The sequence below is a fragment of the Vigna angularis genome, chromosome 7 (assembly GCF_016808095.1).
Source record: "Vigna angularis cultivar LongXiaoDou No.4 chromosome 7, ASM1680809v1, whole genome shotgun sequence".
NCBI lineage: Eukaryota > Viridiplantae > Streptophyta > Magnoliopsida > Fabales > Fabaceae > Vigna > Vigna angularis.
In genome coordinates, this window is record NC_068976.1 from 22,361,862 (window position 1) to 22,380,950 (window position 19,089).

General features: G+C 32.9%; 2 protein-coding genes across 2 annotated transcripts; one reads left to right on the plus strand and one right to left on the minus strand.

Annotated features, from left to right (window-relative positions):
* Positions 1 to 3,376: 3,376 nt before the first annotated feature.
* LOC108337964 (calmodulin-1) lies at positions 3,377 to 5,435 on the plus strand. Its single transcript, XM_017574556.2, has 2 exons — positions 3,377 to 3,564; positions 4,694 to 5,435. The coding sequence occupies exons 1-2, from the start codon at positions 3,489 to 3,491 to the stop codon at positions 5,065 to 5,067; spliced, it is 450 nt and encodes a 149-aa protein (XP_017430045.1). The 5' UTR covers positions 3,377 to 3,488; the 3' UTR covers positions 5,068 to 5,435.
* Positions 5,436 to 13,088: 7,653 nt separating this feature from the next.
* On the minus strand, positions 13,089 to 17,833 carry LOC108337963 (SNF1-related protein kinase regulatory subunit beta-1). Its single transcript, XM_017574555.2, has 4 exons — positions 17,359 to 17,833; positions 14,295 to 14,473; positions 14,017 to 14,179; positions 13,089 to 13,578 (listed from the first exon to the last, which is right to left on the minus strand). Exons 1-4 carry the CDS (start codon positions 17,551 to 17,553, stop codon positions 13,261 to 13,263), a joined length of 855 nt encoding a protein of 284 aa, XP_017430044.1. The 5' UTR covers positions 17,554 to 17,833; the 3' UTR covers positions 13,089 to 13,260.
* Positions 17,834 to 19,089: the final 1,256 nt, after the last annotated feature.

The window sequence follows — 19,089 nt, forward strand, 5'->3', positions numbered from 1 at the left end:
TTATTTAACCAAAAATTAGCATTAATTATATATGTCCATATACATTATCATATATAATACTCCAGATAATATTTCTAAACAGAATAAATTAAATAGTTACAATTTCAAAGTTTTTAATTATATACAATCAAAATTGCATATTTTCAAATAAATATTGCAAATAAATAACTAGGTTTTTGATTGTGACATTTAAATATTAAGGACATATGTGAAGAATTTTTTTGACAAAATCATTTAGAAAAAGAATTAAAAGATGAAATTTATTTTTTAGTAAATTAAGATTAAAAACATTTAGAATGAAAAAAAATCCAAATATTAAGGGCATATTAATATTTGGAGAAATTTTTTATCAGAAACATTTAAAAAAAAAATAAAAAAGTGAAATTTATTTTTTAGTAAATTAAGATTAAAAAAATTAGAAATTTTAGAAAAAATAATTATTTTTTTTAGTAAAATAAGATTAAAAAAATTAGAAAAAATATATAATTATATTTTTTAGTAAAATAAGATTAAAAAAATTAGAAATTTTAGAAAAAATAATTATGTCATAGAAAAGAGACTAAACCAACTTTGCACAGAGGAATTAAATTTGGCTGAACCTTCCTATATTACTGCATGGCATCTTCTGAAATTTTTCATGCATAGTAATCTTGCCACTCATTCTTCTAATACCCTTATACATTTTTCTCTCTTTCTGCTTCAACCAAAGAGATGCCTCCAAAAGGCAAAGGCAAAGGAAATGATGCACCGAAGAGGTGAGATTCATCTCTAGAACAAGAAAAAAAGCATTTTCATGCATGAACTGTAATCTTGCTGCTTAACCATTCTTTTGACTCTCTTAGTTTTTTCTTCTTTTGATCCTTTATTCTTCTTTTATCTTATTTTCTTTCACCACTGACACTATATAAGGTGATTTTTCTCTGTCATGTTCTTCATAATACACTGTAATCTTGAACCTTATCATTGTTGATTCTTTTTCAGTTTCACCAGTTCTCCAAAGAAAAAGACTGAACCCAGCAAGTCTCCCAGAAAACCAAAACCGATTCCAGCAGACAGTACAGCAGAATCATCGAGGTTATGATTCTGAAATCATAGTAACACTGAAATCACACACAAATGCTGAAAAACCAGTTTTCTGAAGCGGTTATGTTTTACATAAGTATTCTTTTGACTGTTCTTGTTTTCTGTTTAACCACTGACATTATGATGTGATTTTTCACGTCACTTTAGAAAAACACATACAGTTCTTGCATGAATTCATTTTGCTGTTTATTTATCTAATGTTCTTCGTATATACATTGTAATCTTGAACTTCATTGTTCTTCTTTCTTGGTTTCAGCAAGTCTCCCAATAAACGCAAAAAGAATACAAAGGACACTGCAACATCGAGGTGATGATTCTGAAATCATACACAAATGCTGCAAAACCAGTTTTTCATGAAAAGTGACTCTGAAAAGTACAGTGATAAGTTTACACCATTTTGATATATCTCAGATATTATTTTTTCATTGTACTTAGAGTTCATCAACATAATAACAAATAAATGATGAATAATTGAAAAAATATAAAAATGTTATTAAAAAATCTGTGAAAATATATTTTTTCTTCTGAAAATAGTTATTCACTCTATACATTCATGTCATTCTCTTGACCCTTTTCATCAGTGCATATACACTACCTGAAAATGTTGTTCACTTTTATTTTTCCATGAAGGGTCTCGGAAAATCAACCGATTATTGATCCATTTCATGATCTGTTGAACCCATCACCAAGTCATAATGAATATTTAGAGGATGCGATGTTTTTGAGAAAACCAAGGATCGAAGAACCGGAGATCCCTGATGTTCCTCTTCTTCTTCCTCCAGGGTATGAGGAACGTCCACGTAGCTTTGGGGGTTTGGAAGAAATTGTGGAATCGGCAAAGCGACTCAACAGAAGAAAAGATTAAATGTGAACATTCAATAAACAAACACTTGTTCAACATAACATTCTTTCTAATGTTTTTCTCTTTACAATGTGTAAGTAAGCATTCTTTGAAGCAATATCCTATTTGCATATTCTTTTCAGATATGGAACTACAGTTTAGGGCTTGATGGTTAAAATAAATGTTCTTTTATGTAAGAGAATAAAGCAATCTTAATGGAAGTTGTATATGATTGGTCAGAAATATTAATGAATTGATATTTCAATTAGTGCATATGATTTTTCAACGTTGTTTTTGCTGCAAAAATTAAAATAAGCCACATTTGTATATTTTTTAAAATATGGTGTTGGAGTTTAGGGTTAAAATATTGTTTATGTTAAAAAGTTATATTTGGGATTTTTAGAGATATAAGAAACCTAATTATTTAGTATTAAAAATTCGTATACAATTTGTTAAATACTATTAATTAATTAATTAATTTTTTTGTCTAGAGTGTTATGCTCACTTAATTAGGAAGAGTCAGATCATATTTTTCAATACACATATTCATATAAATTAGAGGAAAATATATATATATATATATATATATATATATATATATATATATATATATATATATTAAAATCATAATATAAAATAGTGTTTTGTTCTAAGTCTCGAGTATTTGGATTTTGATGAGTTTGTGGTTGATGTTTTTTGTCTTGGTTGAAGTTATTAGTATTTGCTTAGGGTTTTTTTGAGTTTTATGGATGTACTTAGTGAGCTTATTTAAGAATAAACATTTACTAAGTGGAGAAATGACAAAAAAAAAATTGAATAGAAAACATGTGATGTGTAAAGATTTTTTAGAGAAACAAACAAAAAAAAAGTAAAAATCTGGTCAAGAATAAGTAAAATTAAGTAAAAAAAACACAGGACTAATACAAAATATTAAAATCTTAAGAAATGATAATTTTTATTTTTAATGTAAAAATATTATGTCTTGAAAATATTTGATAAAGTAATAATTAACATTTTTATTTCATCAACGTAGACTGAATTTCAATCCATCATAATAGAACCTTCGAATCTCAAACGTATATTAAGTGGTATATTTTCTATACAGACTGAGTGTTTGTCTGAAAATTGAGGAAAAGCACATATCAATATTTCAATAAGAATGATAAGATACCGTTAGATCAATGCATAAATTTACAACTGTCAATACAAAATATTTTTTGTTCTTTTATTTTTAACAATTTATCATCGAAATCTTTTGAAATATATCGTCAACTTTATGATTTGATTTGTTTTATCTGGTGGGGTTGTAATTTGTGTAGAACATGTTAGCATTGTTAGAGAATAATGCATTAATTAGAGATAGGTTTGGTTTTTTTTTCGTATAATTGAGGAATGTAGAATGATTGATTATGTTTGAATTAAGTACCACAAAAAGAAAGAGAAGCCCTTATTCGTTGGTGTTTGTGAGAGCATATAAATAGCATAGTCCTCTTCTCTCCTATTTCACATCACATATACACAACGCGCAAGATCCATCATATCATCTTCTCTTCTCTTCAATCCAATGGCCGATCAACTCACCGACGACCAGATCGCCGAGTTCAAGGAAGCCTTCAGCCTCTTCGACAAGGACGGCGATGGTCTCTTTTCTCAGATCCCTTTTTTATTTTTTTTTTCGCTCGCTTAGATTAGATCTCATTTCAATTTCTCTCTTTTTTTTCGTACCCTTTTGATTATTTTCATAAATTTCTAGTCTTTTCCTCTTTGGGTGCTTCTCCTTTCGTTTTTCGCGTCTTGATTTATGTGGGTGCGGGAGTGAATTGGATTTGCATTTTCGTTGAAAATTTCCCCCCTTTTCCCGTTTTGTCCTTTGCTAATATTGCATGTGATGTGACTGGTTTTGGGGTTGGTTGGCATAGATGTTTTCGGCCTTGTGTGAGTTGAGATTTGGTTTTGGGTGTTTGATTTCTCTTTCGGAATTGTTTATGTGGATGTGACATTTGGATTTGTAAGTAACACAACATAGGATGGAAAAAAGTAAACATCCGCTCCCATTTTAGGTGGATTTAGGAAATTAGAAGACACGGAGACGGAAAGTGATTTGATGTGATAACTGATCTAACAGGAAAAGAAAATATATGTGAGAATGTATGTTTATAATTGTTCGTACAAGATGGACCCCTTTACTATTTGTTGAGTTCATTTCGGTTCCTTTTATTTGATTTTCAACATGTATCCCAGTATCAAATAGCAATTGCATGGTGCGCGTATCTCTGATAAGGATTGGAAACTGGGATTTATGATTGATCAAGTTTTGATGCTCTCTTGGTTACCATTGTTTAGTTGTGTGTGGTTATAATGAATGGAAGGAATTATTTTACCCTCAGTTATTGTTTTGTGAGTCTTGTATGGCAATAGATTTTAGGCAAATGATAAAATTGACCAGGGCGATTCTGACTACACCCTCCTAGTGCACATTCTTGCCACGATGTGTGTTTGAAACTTTTGAACAAAACCGGGGATTGTAAATTGAGCAGAAAGGCAAAATTTTAGATCTGAGTGTTCATCATATAATATAGCATGTTAGGTTACACATTGTTGATGTGTTCTTCCGTGTTCAACCAGAAAGCTAATTGTCATAGTTTACGTGTTTTTGGGCCAAATTAACGAGATGAGTTTATGAACATGCACTGAATTTTTTATTAAATTGGATTGGATCGTGCAGTTTGTTGTGAGGCTGAATCTCTTGTTGGTGTTGAAATGATGCAGGTTGTATTACCACCAAGGAACTTGGGACCGTGATGCGGTCACTTGGGCAAAACCCAACTGAGGCTGAGCTGCAGGACATGATAAATGAGGTTGATGCTGATGGGAATGGTACCATTGATTTCCCAGAATTCCTGAACCTCATGGCGAGGAAGATGAAAGACACTGATTCAGAGGAGGAGCTGAAGGAGGCCTTCCGCGTGTTTGACAAGGATCAGAACGGTTTCATCTCTGCTGCAGAGCTCCGCCATGTGATGACCAACCTTGGCGAGAAGCTGACCGATGATGAGGTGGACGAGATGATCCGCGAGGCAGACGTTGACGGTGACGGGCAGATCAACTATGAGGAGTTTGTCAAAGTCATGATGGCCAAGTGAGGACCAACCAACCATAACAAAAAAATTTGAAAAGCACATGAACAGAAAAAGGACAGGGCAGATAAGTTTTGATGAGAATTCTATTTTCATTAGGACAAACTTCATTTGGGGTCATTAGTTTTTGTTGGTCGGGTTTGTTTGCTCTTATTTTAATTGGTATTGCTCATTAGTGTTTCTACTTCTACTTCTACTTGTGTGCTGTGTCCCTTTGTTTTAGTAGCTTCACCATGCATTTGTACTTCACTTCATCTTTTTTGGGTTACTACTATGAACCTCGAACAATTGGTTGCAATTTGTGCTTTTACATGTGAGTGAGTGACTTATACTGTTAATACCATCCTTATGCTATACATGATTGTTTGTGACCATCTTGCATTTCTCGACCTCACTCCAACAATGATGCAATGCAATGCAAAGCTAGTGAACCAAGACTGTATTTTGTTTCATTTCTCATGTGAAAAATATCATCTTTATCAGATGATGTTTCGCCCTCTTCTTTCTGATAATGGAAACGTCAAAAGTAATGTACATAAAATGCAAACGTCAAAGAAATACACGTTGTTTTGAACCCAAACAAACACACGTTCTTGAGCAAAACAATGACAGTAATAATAATGATAAGAAAATGGAAGATTTTACATTATTTATTGTTAGATTAAATGGTTGTTCGTGGGACATTGATGCCGCGCAGTTCAACCTGAGGAGGAAAGATTTTCCCTTACTGATGGCAAGAGATTATTAATTTATTTCAGAATGAAGCATACTTGTAGCAGAAGAAAATCCAAATCCAAACCCAAACTGGTTGTGAAAGCACAAGCAAAGTCAAAATCGTTCTGCCAAATGTTAACTTCCTGCGGCGGGAACTGCTGCTTTTGAAGACTACACACAAACCAACCACCTTGCTCGAAGACTTCATCTTCCTCTTTTTAACTTGGAAAAATAATGGTTTTGCTCACACCTTGGGTAGAGAGACTCAAGAGAAGTGAGAGATGAATATCAAACGGTTATGTGATGTGGTAAAAAAAAGAAAAGACAGAGAGATAAGTAAGAGATGTGTATATATGATGGGGTGAATGAATCATTACTCATTTACATATATATTGGATTGCCAAAACTTATCTCACCATAAATCACTTTTTGTTAGTATCTGTACTAATTCAGGAAGGTTTTTATCTGTGATGATGACAACCTTAAAAAAATGTTTAGTACATAGCATTCTGGTATTTCGTTAAGGTACCATCAAACCATATATTGTGGCCTCTTTCGTCTTTCAATTCTCACTCTCAGACTGCTGCTCAAGTTTGAACTGTGTATCTGTTATTTTTGTTTTTTTGAGTTCTTTGACGCCATCGTTTAGCATTGGCAAGGTGAAGGAGATGGAGAGAGGACAAACAAACATGTTTGTTGGCTTTGTTGTCTTTTAAGCCAATATTCTAATAAAACGTCATTTTATAAAATTATAAAATGAAAAGATAAAAGAATCAAGTTAAAAGGAAATAAATCACCAAAATAGAATCTCAATTATGTTCATTAAATCATAATGAGATGTGCTAATAAATTTTAATTAATAATAAAGATTATATTAAAAATATCATGTTAAAGATTAGTTTGTTTATATTTCTCTTCTTTAGTTACATTGATACTAGCTGCTGTCACTGGAATAAATTGGCCATTGATGTTGGTTTTCATTGTCTTTTTTTTTTTTTTTGTTTTCTCGGAAGACAGTGCTATAATGATGAACCCTGTTATTGTTTACTATAAAAAGATAATTCAAAGGGGTTTTAACATTACAAACCTATCACAGCTAATATGTGTAAGATGAGAGTACAAAGACTAAAGGGAAATTATCGAAATTCTTTTTCATCATACACCCCGTTATTACTGAATGTATTCTTATACTAATAAGAAATCCATTAGAAAACTCATTTTAGGACATATTTTATGTCTTTCTGAAAGTTTGTTTTGAAAAAATCATTTTAGAACATATCATATATGTGTTGTATAATCAATATATTGTAAAAGAAAATAGCTTATGTGGTTACAATAAAATATAAAACAACTGCATTCTCCTTTTTACACAACAAGAAATATTATAACTAACTTTTCAGTTTCTTTTAATGTTACACATCTTATTTCGCAGGTCATAGTAGTGACTGTGAATGTTGGACTTTTCTCCTCTATAAGTTAGGAGATAGTTTTCATTCATCTATACTATTTCTACACTTATAAATAGATCCTCTTTTACTCTTTCGAAGACACTCACATCTTTTTTATTCTCTCATTCTCCTTATTTTCTCTTTTCTTTCTTATAGTAGCCTAGGTTTAGTAATTTACTCTTTTAAGAGTTTATATATATTAATTTTTAAGATCCTCAAAAAATATTGGGAAGTTCATGTTGTATGTTAGGAGGCTTGCGCAACACATCACATATAAGTCCTTAAGAACAATGAATATATACATCTCAAGAAGTCTTTTGTTTGTGTTTTTGTCAATATTTACAACAATCTTATGGTTGAGAACAACAATCCAAATTTGAAGAATCAAAACATTATTTTCAGCACTCATACATTTTTACGAAATTATATTGCTCCTGGATGTGTCAAAAATCCTGGACAGAATTTTCTACATAGGCAATAATATGTGTCTATCCTATTACTCTAAACCTGGAAATGGTTATTATTTTATTATATGTTTGTATGTGGATGACATCTAAGTCTTTAGTATATGCAATGAGATTGTTTATAGAATTAAATTGATTTTAGAATCAAAATTTGAAAAGAAAGACGTAAGTAAAGCCAATGTAATTTTAAGTGTTAAAATCATAAAGAATGGAAATAATATATTACTATTTATACATCTCCTACACCTGTATAAAAATATATCCTCTTGTACTCTTCCAAAGACACCCACACAACTTTCATGCTCTCATTCTCTAATTCTCTCTCTCATTCTCTAATTCTCTCGTTATCTTTATTTTCTCATTTCTTTTTTATATTATCTTGAATTTAGTAATTTACTCTTTTTAGAGTTTATCTTGTTAGTTTATAAAATCTTTGAAAATTTTAGAAAATTTATATTGTATCCTTGAAGGACTATACATCTTTAAATGTTTACATGTCTCAAGAAATATTTTATTACTGCTTTTTTCAATATTTACAACAATATGTTATGAAAAAATTGTTTCAAAATTTAGTGTCTGAAAAATTCAGCCCAAAATTCGTTCTATATGTTCTACAAATTTCGTTCTAAAAATCCTATTATGAAAAATCTGTTCGTGAATTTTTGTTCTAAAAAAATTCAAAAAAGGTTATTTCAGAAAGTTTCCTATATAAGTAATCTAAAAATCACTTTTTACAAAAAGTAAAATAATCATTTTAAAGATTACGGGTGGAGGAAGAAGAACACCCAAATGAGAGTAAAGTGACACAGATGAGTGTTGCACAAAACTTGATTAAAAACGATAATAAAGTACACAATGATTATGATACCAAACCAAAACAAGGAGAAACGCAAAGAAAGAGGGGATTTTTTTAAAATAAATAAAAAAGGGGGAAAGGGGCATACTAGAGTAGATCTTGAAGAAGTAAACTGAAGAAAAAGGAGAGAACCCACAAAGCAGCTTCAATGCAGAATCATAAATCACTAAACTTGAGCATAAAGGGTGCAGGAGAACAACTCATGAAACCAACCCATTTGATCCAAGAGTCAAAAGTTCCGGGCCGTTGGGCTTTTTTGTGAGAGCATGGCCATCGTATTCTTTCTCGAGAAAGAGAGCAAGCTTTGTCTTCGTCCACCAATAGAGAGCTTCCAAATTGCATAATTTTTCTAATTTTTTTAATTTATTAAATTTCATATCATCACTAGAAACATATTTTTTTAATAAAATATTGACGTCAGCATATCTACCTCAGCACATTTTAACGCCTTTGTGACAACTTAATGGTTAGGATAACATTGGCTTAATTTTACAAGGTTTAATACATTATTTGGTCCCTACTTTTAGGGGTTTGGTTCAAAGTGATCCTACCTTTAAAAAAGTTCAGTAAAGCCCCATATTTCGTTAAAAAATGTTCAATCCGGTCCTTTTCGCTCACGCAGTTAAAAATATAATGGTGCAATGTGGTGTTATGAATACGTGGCACGTTTGAAGATGTTGCACTGTGTAAATATTTAAAAAAAATTAAAATGATATGTTAGGCGCAAATCTCAACAGCCACACCATCTGTAAATCCTCTAAAATCACTCTCTGATCATGATGGAATGACAACGCCATTGCATTTGCATCAGAGGGCTCCACCTCAATAATCCTCACCTTTGGATTAACCCTCTTCACATAACAATCACCGCAGAGCAGATAACTCTCGTTTCCAACAACTTCCTGGGAAGCTTTGCCATCATATTATAAGCTCCACGAATCTTATAATGAGAATCTGGTGGGTATTGGAGGGAATCCGGCGAGACCCGGGAGCGTGGGGGAGCCACTAATTGTGTATCCTCAACAACGACGGCAACAGGGGAGGAAGAATGCGTGGCCTCCGGCGGCTTGTGTGCGAAATAAGAAGCAACCCTAAGTTACATTCTAGAACAACTCGAGAGAGTGTGTAAAAGAGAAACCACCACTCTTTGTCCTCCACCATGAGCGTAATGAGTAATAGGAAGAAGATTGTGAGTACCAAGGAGTTGTGCAGGGGCCCTTGTTGCACTCACGATTTTCTAGGAACTAAGGAGCCTTTAAAGAATTGATTGGAAAACCCAGGTAAGGGGAGTTAACTTTTTGATGTATTGATTGAGCATGATGTGTTTCTTTTGAAACTTGTTAATCTTGAGAAACTATGTGGATAGATAGTATACCCAATTGGAAGGTTGTGGGTTGCTAAGCAAAAAAAATGGTTTGAGATGTTATTCCCAGAATATGAATTCACGGGTTGAAGGATTATAGTGCATGTGGTTTTGTAGTAAGGGAAAAGTGCATATCGTGAATCTTTGGAGGGTAGCCGTAGGTTGGCTAGGTTAAGAATGTAAATAATAGTAGGAAGTGTTAACATGTTGTATGAGTGAAATATGACAATGGAGTGCATTGGTGATGGGTTGTGTTCTCAATAGAGATACCAACATGAGTTTATGGGTATAATAAATTAGTATTTTATAATTGCATTGAATGTTTTATGAGTATTAAATGTATGGAAGTGGTATAAATGTGGAGTAATGTACTGTCATCACATGGTGGTATGAGTGTGTTGGGTAAACTTTAAATATTTGTTTGGACCCATGCACTAGGAAATGTTTTGTTTGTATGTAATTATGTGAGCACCGAAAGTGAGCACTAAAATAGTCACCATATTCGGATGTTTGTGCTTTTGTTTATGATAAATTGACACCTTGTGGCAAGAGAAGAAGCGTGGCACACTTGTAAGTGTGTGCACCGTGGGATTGGGCAGTAGAATGCAAAGAAGAGAGAAGCCTCACGGTTTTGTGAGAGAAAGAAAGGAGAGGGTCTTCGATAGTGTGTGCAGAAAAGTCATGGTGTTTTGTGAGAGTTATTTGTGTGAGAAAGAGAGAAAGGTTCACCACCGTGAGAAACCAGAGAAAGAATGGAGTTACTGCATGTATTATTGAGTCATGTGTTTGTTTGTGAGTTGTGCATCATCGTGAGAGAAAGAGAGAAAAAGGGTTGTACTTTGTGAGTTGTATGTTGTGTAAGTTTGAGAGTTTAAAGTGTTGTTTGTGTATTTGTGTTCTGGAAAGTAATCTAGAAAAAATACAAAGAGTATATATTGCGTCCTAACAGTGAAATATCTAGTTTTATGGGTTTCGAAAATTATATCATTTTTGAGTTATTATTTAGTGTAATAGTATATAGGATGAGATCTAGAGGTGGATGTATAAAACTGGTGCATTGTTGGGTGATATAGGGTGGAATAGTATATTGGGTGATAAAACCATTTAAGTTTCTCTTTCTGCATTTAATTCTTCAAACAACCATTTACGTTTCTCTCTTTGCATTTAATTCTTTCCACCACCTATTCATTAAACTGCACAGCTCACTCAGGTTCTTCAAACAACCATTTACGTTTCTCTCTTTGCATTTAATTCTTTCCACCACCTATTCATTAAACTGCACAGCTCACTCAGGTTTGACCACTGTAGCATTTGCACCGTTATGCTTTTAACGGTGTGAGCGAAAATGACCAAATTGAACATGCGAAATATGAGACCTTACTGAACTTTTTTAAAAGGTATGATCACTTTGAACCAAACCCCTAAAAGTAACCATTTTACATATATTTGGACCCAATTGAGATATTTTACAAATATATAAATCCAATTGAGACAGTTAAAAATATAGGGATCCACTTGATATTCTCATACAAATATGAGGACGTTTAAACCTAGCTTTTATAAATAAAAAATATATTTAACTCTTTTTTATAGTTAAAAGGTTTAAATTTTTGAGTGTTTATCTCCAAGCTGCTTCCATGATAATTTATTTCCCTATCATGATTTATTTTCCCTATTTGCATTTTCTTTTGTTTCTTAAAAGAAACTTCCCTGGTACTATCTCAACCTTAGCAGACAGACAACTCTTTAAAGAACTTATCCATCGATTTTTAAGATCGTGTCTAATAATAATAATAATAATAATTCAGCAGATTTGGAATATCTTTAAAGAACTTATCCATACAATTATAATAAATCACTATTTATTCAAATATAATTTATAAATATATTATAAAAAACATTTTTGAATTACAAAATGTAATGCAAAAACATATTTCAGATTGAGTAATTCAAACTGATTTCTAAATTGTATAATTTGAAATAAATTTCACATTATGCTATCTGAAATGCTTTCCATCTACCGATAATTTATTAATTAAGATTTTTTCCATTTTATTGAGGTGCAGGAAAAAGGGATGGAGATGCTGTGAAAAATAACACGCTCCATTTAACCGAGCTATGTCTACCTATTGTTGTCTGTGCCAGTGACTTTCCACCCCAGAGAGAGGAATGTCCAATTAAAACCCAAAAAACGCATCCTGACTTTACTCGCCAGTACTTTGATCTCCTACCCTCTTTTATAGGGTGCAGTGGAAAAAGAAGAAGCTAGACTTCCAAACTAGAACTCTAGAAATTCTAAATAAATGCACTCGATAATTTTATTCCTCATAATATTTAAAACTTCGGCAAATAAAAATGTGAAAATGAGACGTAAAAGTACAGAGAAAATAAGAAATAGAAAACCAAAACTTCGAAATATTTATGGTTCTATAGTTCTATAAACATAACAAAATTATTAGTTTTGAAATATTTTCAATAGTTATAGTTTTTATCATGCAATTTTGTGTTGTCTTTTCAAAAATTAAAACATTTCCTTAATGCATTCGACCTAAAGTTCAATTATTTAGACAGGACCGATATTCAATCCATCACGAAAACAATCATTCATCATATTATACTTAAATTGAACCATGTCCATAAATAAATTAAAAACTTGTGTTATGGATGTCATTTTTTCTCCTTTCTGACTTTTTTCTTTAACTAAATAAGAATAGGCAAGAATGCATTATAATCATCCACATTTTCTCTTCATATTTTCTTTCCTCTTACCAAAACCTTCCACTAAATTTTAAGATAACACCAACCATAAGGGAAAGAAAAATGAATGATAGAACTTTGGAATTTTTCCTGTTTTTGTTGCCTACAATGCAAACGAAAATTTATAGCAATACGTTCTAAGGAATACTAACCACGCAGCAAGCTACTTATGCAACATAGCAAACCCTAAGTCACGCTTAACGGGGCTAGTTTTACGACTTACTGTTACGGATCGGAGCTTCAACAAATCACGTGCACTAGACTAAAATTTCAGCTATTCTTTGGCTTGTGTACAATACTTCGGATGTTCTAATGTAGAAAACATGACCAGCAACCTACCTACTTCAGCAGCTCTACAAACATCATATTTAAGGCAACCCCTAGTGTTATTTCAATATTCTAGAAGGAAAAGAAGCAACAGAGACTGAAAAAAACAAAAGGTTAAATTTATAAATCCGAACAGAAGTCTCGAGCGTATCTATAGACACAGGACTTTCATATACCGCCTGTCAGGACTATTATTTAAAAAATTTATCTTTACAGACTGAGGCTACCAAAAAAACAAAAAGTTTTATATAATTGACAAGCGTCACATATTTACCTCTTGAGTGGTTTGTAAAGGACAACTGTCACATATTTGGACTGGAATCTGTGAGTCAGTCCAAGGGCAACAACAGACTTTGAGGCCAAATTTTTCTCTATGAAGACGTGATTTAGCACTACATGTTGGGGCTTGGAAGAGGAACCTACATCAGAGTTCTCCATACCTAGGACAGTAAGATGCAGTTGCGAAGGAACAGACATTGGCTCCTTTGCAAAGTCCTCTTCAGCTGGAAATGCTTGACCATAACTGGATTCGGGGGAAGGTGGTGCTTCAAACTCAGACACGCCATCAGGGTTTTCTGGCACATAATCCTACAGCAAAACAATAACATTCAAATCAGTTTCTGGAAGAGAAATTAATTTCCCTAAATGGGATAGGAAAATATTAACCATTCTTGTGATCAGTTGAATTTTCTTTTGATATTGATAGTCAAGTCAATTTAAAGTAATAAGTAAAATCAGGAAACAATTTGCAAGAGTTTATTATTCAATTTTCATCCAAAACTCCTTGTAACTCCCAACCTTGCTAAAAGCGCAAAATCCTATGAAAACTAGCTTTGCAAAACTTATAAGTTGTTTCCATGAACCAATAGCAGAGTGCAGAAACCAGTGTTTTCATCAAGAGAATGAAAAAATAAAAACTCAATGCAGACATACAACTAAATTATACAGGAAAATGAATTTCCAGATGAAAATACGTTCAGAAAATGATATTTTCATCAAGAGAGAAACAAGTAGGACGATACATACATTAACATCAAGAAGATTGCAGACATGTCCCATCTCGTCAGTTACATTAGGAAGGTCAGGAATAAATCTCTCTTCACCATCAACAATGAACCTGTAATGATATATTCCTGGTGTAAGGACTAATAAGATTGAGTGATCCTTGCCAGCTCGCTGCAGTGCCTTTCTGCAAATAATAAACTTACCGTTACTGATCTCATTGTAGAATTTATGCAGACACTAAAACTATTTTATGTCAGATACAATCAATTGTCACTGACAAAAGAGTGGTTAAATCTCACCTAGAGGTCCAGTTATCCCAGGATCCCTCAACAGCTACGTTATTACCACCGTAGTTCCATGTAATCATGACAGGGATCCCGTGCTCAGGAGGTTGATTGACGATACCATGAGGCTCATTCTGCCACATTTGATTGAGAAAAGGAGGGCCGTTACCTCTTTGTAATGGAGCTAGAGGAACCTGAAAACAAAGAAAGTCAATATTTAATTTAAAATAATGCTAATTTGCCACTGGTGAAACTTACATACAAATTTCCTAACCCAAAAAACAAATTCGTAACTAAGAGAAATTGAAATTTCAGTACGGCATATAGCAATGATGCAAGTTACATCACGAACAACTTTAAAAAGAGTTACTTGTCATCCTCCACATTCATTTTCTTAAAGTTTAATGGTAAGTGGGGCAACATATCTTAAACACAATAGTAAAAATATATAAAACAAGGCACAGACCCCTCTCTGACGTGATCCCAAAGGATATCAACAGAGGGACCACAGAAGGGTGTGCCAGAGTTCTGGAGTGTGGACTGGCCGGAAATGCAGCTGAGAGCAGTTGGTCAATCAATGTCTAAGAGAGAAGACACCTACACCAATTAGCCTTCAGAAGAGGTGAGAGTGGGAAAAGGGTCTAATGAAATAAAAAGGGGGCAAAATCCCAAGATTCCCCCAACCAAACTATGCCACTCCACGGAACAAATGTAGAGGGGTTTTAGTCTCATGCAAAAGTGGTTATGACTGCAATGGCATCAATTCAAGCTGCTCTGGACACAACGGGGTTTCACAGAGATTCACTAGCATTCTTAGTAAGAGCAAATAGCTATGGCGTGCAAAGTGCCATCAATCACTCTGGATTTTGAGTACAAGATATTATATACAACCAAACTGGTTTGAGAGGATAATCACCTTGCTTCCAGACATGCAAGTAGTAGTTAAAATAAATAAGGATTGCATTAATTGACATAATTATGTAGAAACAAAAGAACTTAAATGTCAGAATCTAGCATTCCCAGGGTTGTTAGAAAATACCGAACATGAACAAGAAAATGTTGAGGGGGCTACTACTACTTTAAGATAAATTTACACCGTGAAAGTCACAAGGTCTTTTTTCCACATATGACAGGTTTTTTTCAGCGACTACGAAATGATCTACTGCTGAAAATCTGAAAATTGCAGGGTGCAACATTTTTCACAACATTACACTCTACTTTGGGAGTGACAATCTTTAGACGCAAAAAAATTCAACATATATAAATGAGCACAGCTGGGAAACCCTGCACATTGTAAAGGTAAGAGATAGACATATATCTGTGTTAAATTAAATTATAGATATTTATTCCCCTTAAAAGAACTAGAGGGTAACTAAAAGATTAACATTTTATTAAACAGTAGATCAGGTAAAAATTAATACTAATTCGAAACATTGGAAAAGAAAACATAAAATTACTTAATTGTGTTTGGAAACATGTTTCCCACGGACATACACCAGCTCTCTTGTAGCAAGACAAACCTGCTTCTGCATCCCCTTTTACTAAATTGACACAAAAGCATTAACTTACACACATGTCTGAACCCATACTGAACACAATATAAGCATGCAAAACATGATAACCAAAATTCACAAATAGTGAATGGACAGTGATTCATACAAATTAAACTAAACCACCAGTCTTGTTTTTTCAGCTTGGCTGGACACGTACATATCAACTCTGCACTAGATAGAGGTGCCTTAGGAATAGAAGTTTTCTTCTCCAGGTTATACGCACTATTCCGCAAATCAGAAACCACAAAAATGAACGCTCAGAACATAGATAGGTATAAAGGAGACACTAGGCCAAATATTTACCAAACCCATGGATCAGTAGAACATTGGATAGAAGGGAATAAATGCACAGAAAAATATTAATTGTATACTGTATACCACACTTAAATTACATATTGATGCATTGATAACAATATCCAAAATTATTGAATCACCATTGGCAAACATTATCATTTATCTTTATTCCAATATTTCCCGCGTTGTTTCTCAAATGGAGAAATGTCGAGGACAGACCCCAGGACAGACGTCATATAAATTGATGTAGAAAAAAAAAATACCGTAATAACAATAAAATTGATTCTGTAAAAAGTTCAACTTGGTCGGGTTCCAAACAGCTTTCACATACACTCAATCCAGAGGACACAATTGAGTGGAATTTTTGAATCAGACCAATTTAACTGGTTGAGCCCAGTAGACTAGAACTATTCAAGCGCATTTCCAAATGGTGTAATAATCTAGTCACAAGTCACAACCATGGGACAAGTTAAACTTATATGGAGTCATTATGTAGCAGATGCGCGATCTGTGTCGTAAGTCCAGCAAAGTTTTCAACTCTCACTGCACAGAAAAGAGATTGCAGCATTGGACAGAATCTACAAAATAGTGAGCTAACTCTCCTAAACAAACAGATGCGAGTACGTAAAAGTTCTGAAAAGAAAAAACAGCTGACAGTTGTACTATCGAAGATCCACACTATCCGCCTCTCAACATTCAAACAATTTAAACCATAGCCAGACAATCAAAAATAGAAATATTCAGGTAAGTCACTTTCATGTTCATTGCCTGTTTGGTCAGGCAAGTTAGACATATATTTCTCTACCAATCAAGAAGCTGTGACTTGCAGCTTCACTTTGTTTCCATATGTGAAAACACACTGTTGTTCAATCTGAACCATGTCCATGCAAGAAAAAACCAGTTCATCAACAACAAAATTACCAGATCCGTTCGACAGCAGTTCCTTTATTCAACTTCGAACGTGTGAAGATAAACTCAATAAATAATCCGCTGTTTCAACCAAAGTAACCCTACCTACACTGCCTCCTAATCTCCCGCTCTCTGTCTCTCACGCACCAGACATTAGTTAGCACCAAAACTCACCAACCGAACACATAAAGTAAAATCGCCCGAATAACCTAGTTGACCGAACAAAACCGAAATTCCACCAAAATAATTCAACATCAACGCATAAACCAAATGCAGAAAAATCAAAGCAGAAGTGAGAGAGGAGAGGATGTTGCGGGTAGAACCTGAGGACCGAAGAGGATCGGCGATCTAGAGCGGCGAGGACTTTGAGGCGGACTATTGGCCATTGAATCGGAGGAGAAGGCGCGAACAGGAGGATGGGAATCCGGCGCGTGAGCTACAGCTACGACGGTTTCGGCGACGGGGGGATCGGCGGTGGCGGTAATGGATCCGTCTTCTCTGCCGTTAGCGTTTCCCATGCGATATGCTATTTGCCGAAGCAAACGACGGAAAGTGAAGGGAAAACGAAACGGTGCGTGGTGGCGTCGTCGTCGTTTTGTGAAAGAAAGCAATGCAATGCAATGCGCACGAGAAGTAAACAACGGAACGAGGATTGAGATTGCGCGAGTGAGAGTGGAGAGAGGAAGAAGGAGTGAAGAAAATAGAAACGGTTTCGTTGTTTGTTCTTATCAACTTCTCCTGTCTGAGTCTGATCTGACGCTGTGTTCTGTTTGGACTTTGCAGAAGGAGAAATAGAGATTAAGAAAGAGAAAAAAAAAATGAGAGAAAAAATATATCCCTTTATTTTATCTTCACTCTCTCCTCGTGGCGATTCTTTTCACGCTCTTCCTCAAAATGTTCCTACGTTATGTCACAATTTTTTAATGGGAAGTATGCATCATAAATTATAAATAATGCCAAACTTATAATTCTGGATATAATAAAAAATATTTAATTTTTAAAATAAAATTAATAATAAAAAATATTTGCAATATATATAAATTGTATTTATTATAAATTATTATGTAATGTTCTTTTTAATTATTAATAACTTCTTTTTAGAATATTTTAATTTGCACATTTTTAATTTGCATATGTACAAATTAAAATAATTATTTCAAATTATAATAATTTTTTAGAAATATTTAATTGCTTTAATAGATTTTCAATATTTAAGGATATTTTATCATTGTACTCTTTCTTTTGGCCCTTTTTATTTTTAACTTAATTTAAATATTTGTAAAAGAAACTATCAACAATTAAAAGTAGCACTATACTATAATTGAAACTGTATCTAGTAAATTTAAAATATACTTTATATGTCTAAACGTATTTATTTATAGTAAACTGAAAATTACTTATTTATTATAAATTCTAAATATATACAATTATTTATTTTTGGGTGCTAGAAATATCAAAATATTTGTTTTTATTTGTAATGAAAAAGGAAAAGAAACGAAAAAAAATCTTAAAATAATTGCACTATTAACAAAATACTAAAAAAACTAATTTAAGCGTTTTAAATTCCTAATAAATATATATTATCAATTAAGTTTTCATTTAGATATTTTGATTTGTTCTTAAATTTATATATTTTTCATATAAGTATTTGTTCTTAATTTTTTTTCTTACTTATTTGTCTTTATATTCGTTTTATATTAATACTAAATGACATATTTATTATTTATTATCAATACGAAAAGTAATAGTGTGTTGGTATAAGGTTAAAAATAAAGAGAAAATGTTTAATGAGGATAAAGAAAAATAAAACGAGACAAAACTCTAAATACATTAAGAATGAAATTCAAGTTAAGTTGGAGTGGAACTAAATATAAACAATTTCTATAATATTGTTAATTTAATAATCACCATAACCTCTCTCCTTTCTCCTAGTGAAGGACAGAAACCACCAAGAACAAAAGTCACCATCTCCAAATACTTTTCATTTTATATTTCATGTAAGTGGTGTATAAAGTTTAAATTAGCTATTATACTACCTCAGGGTCATAAATAAC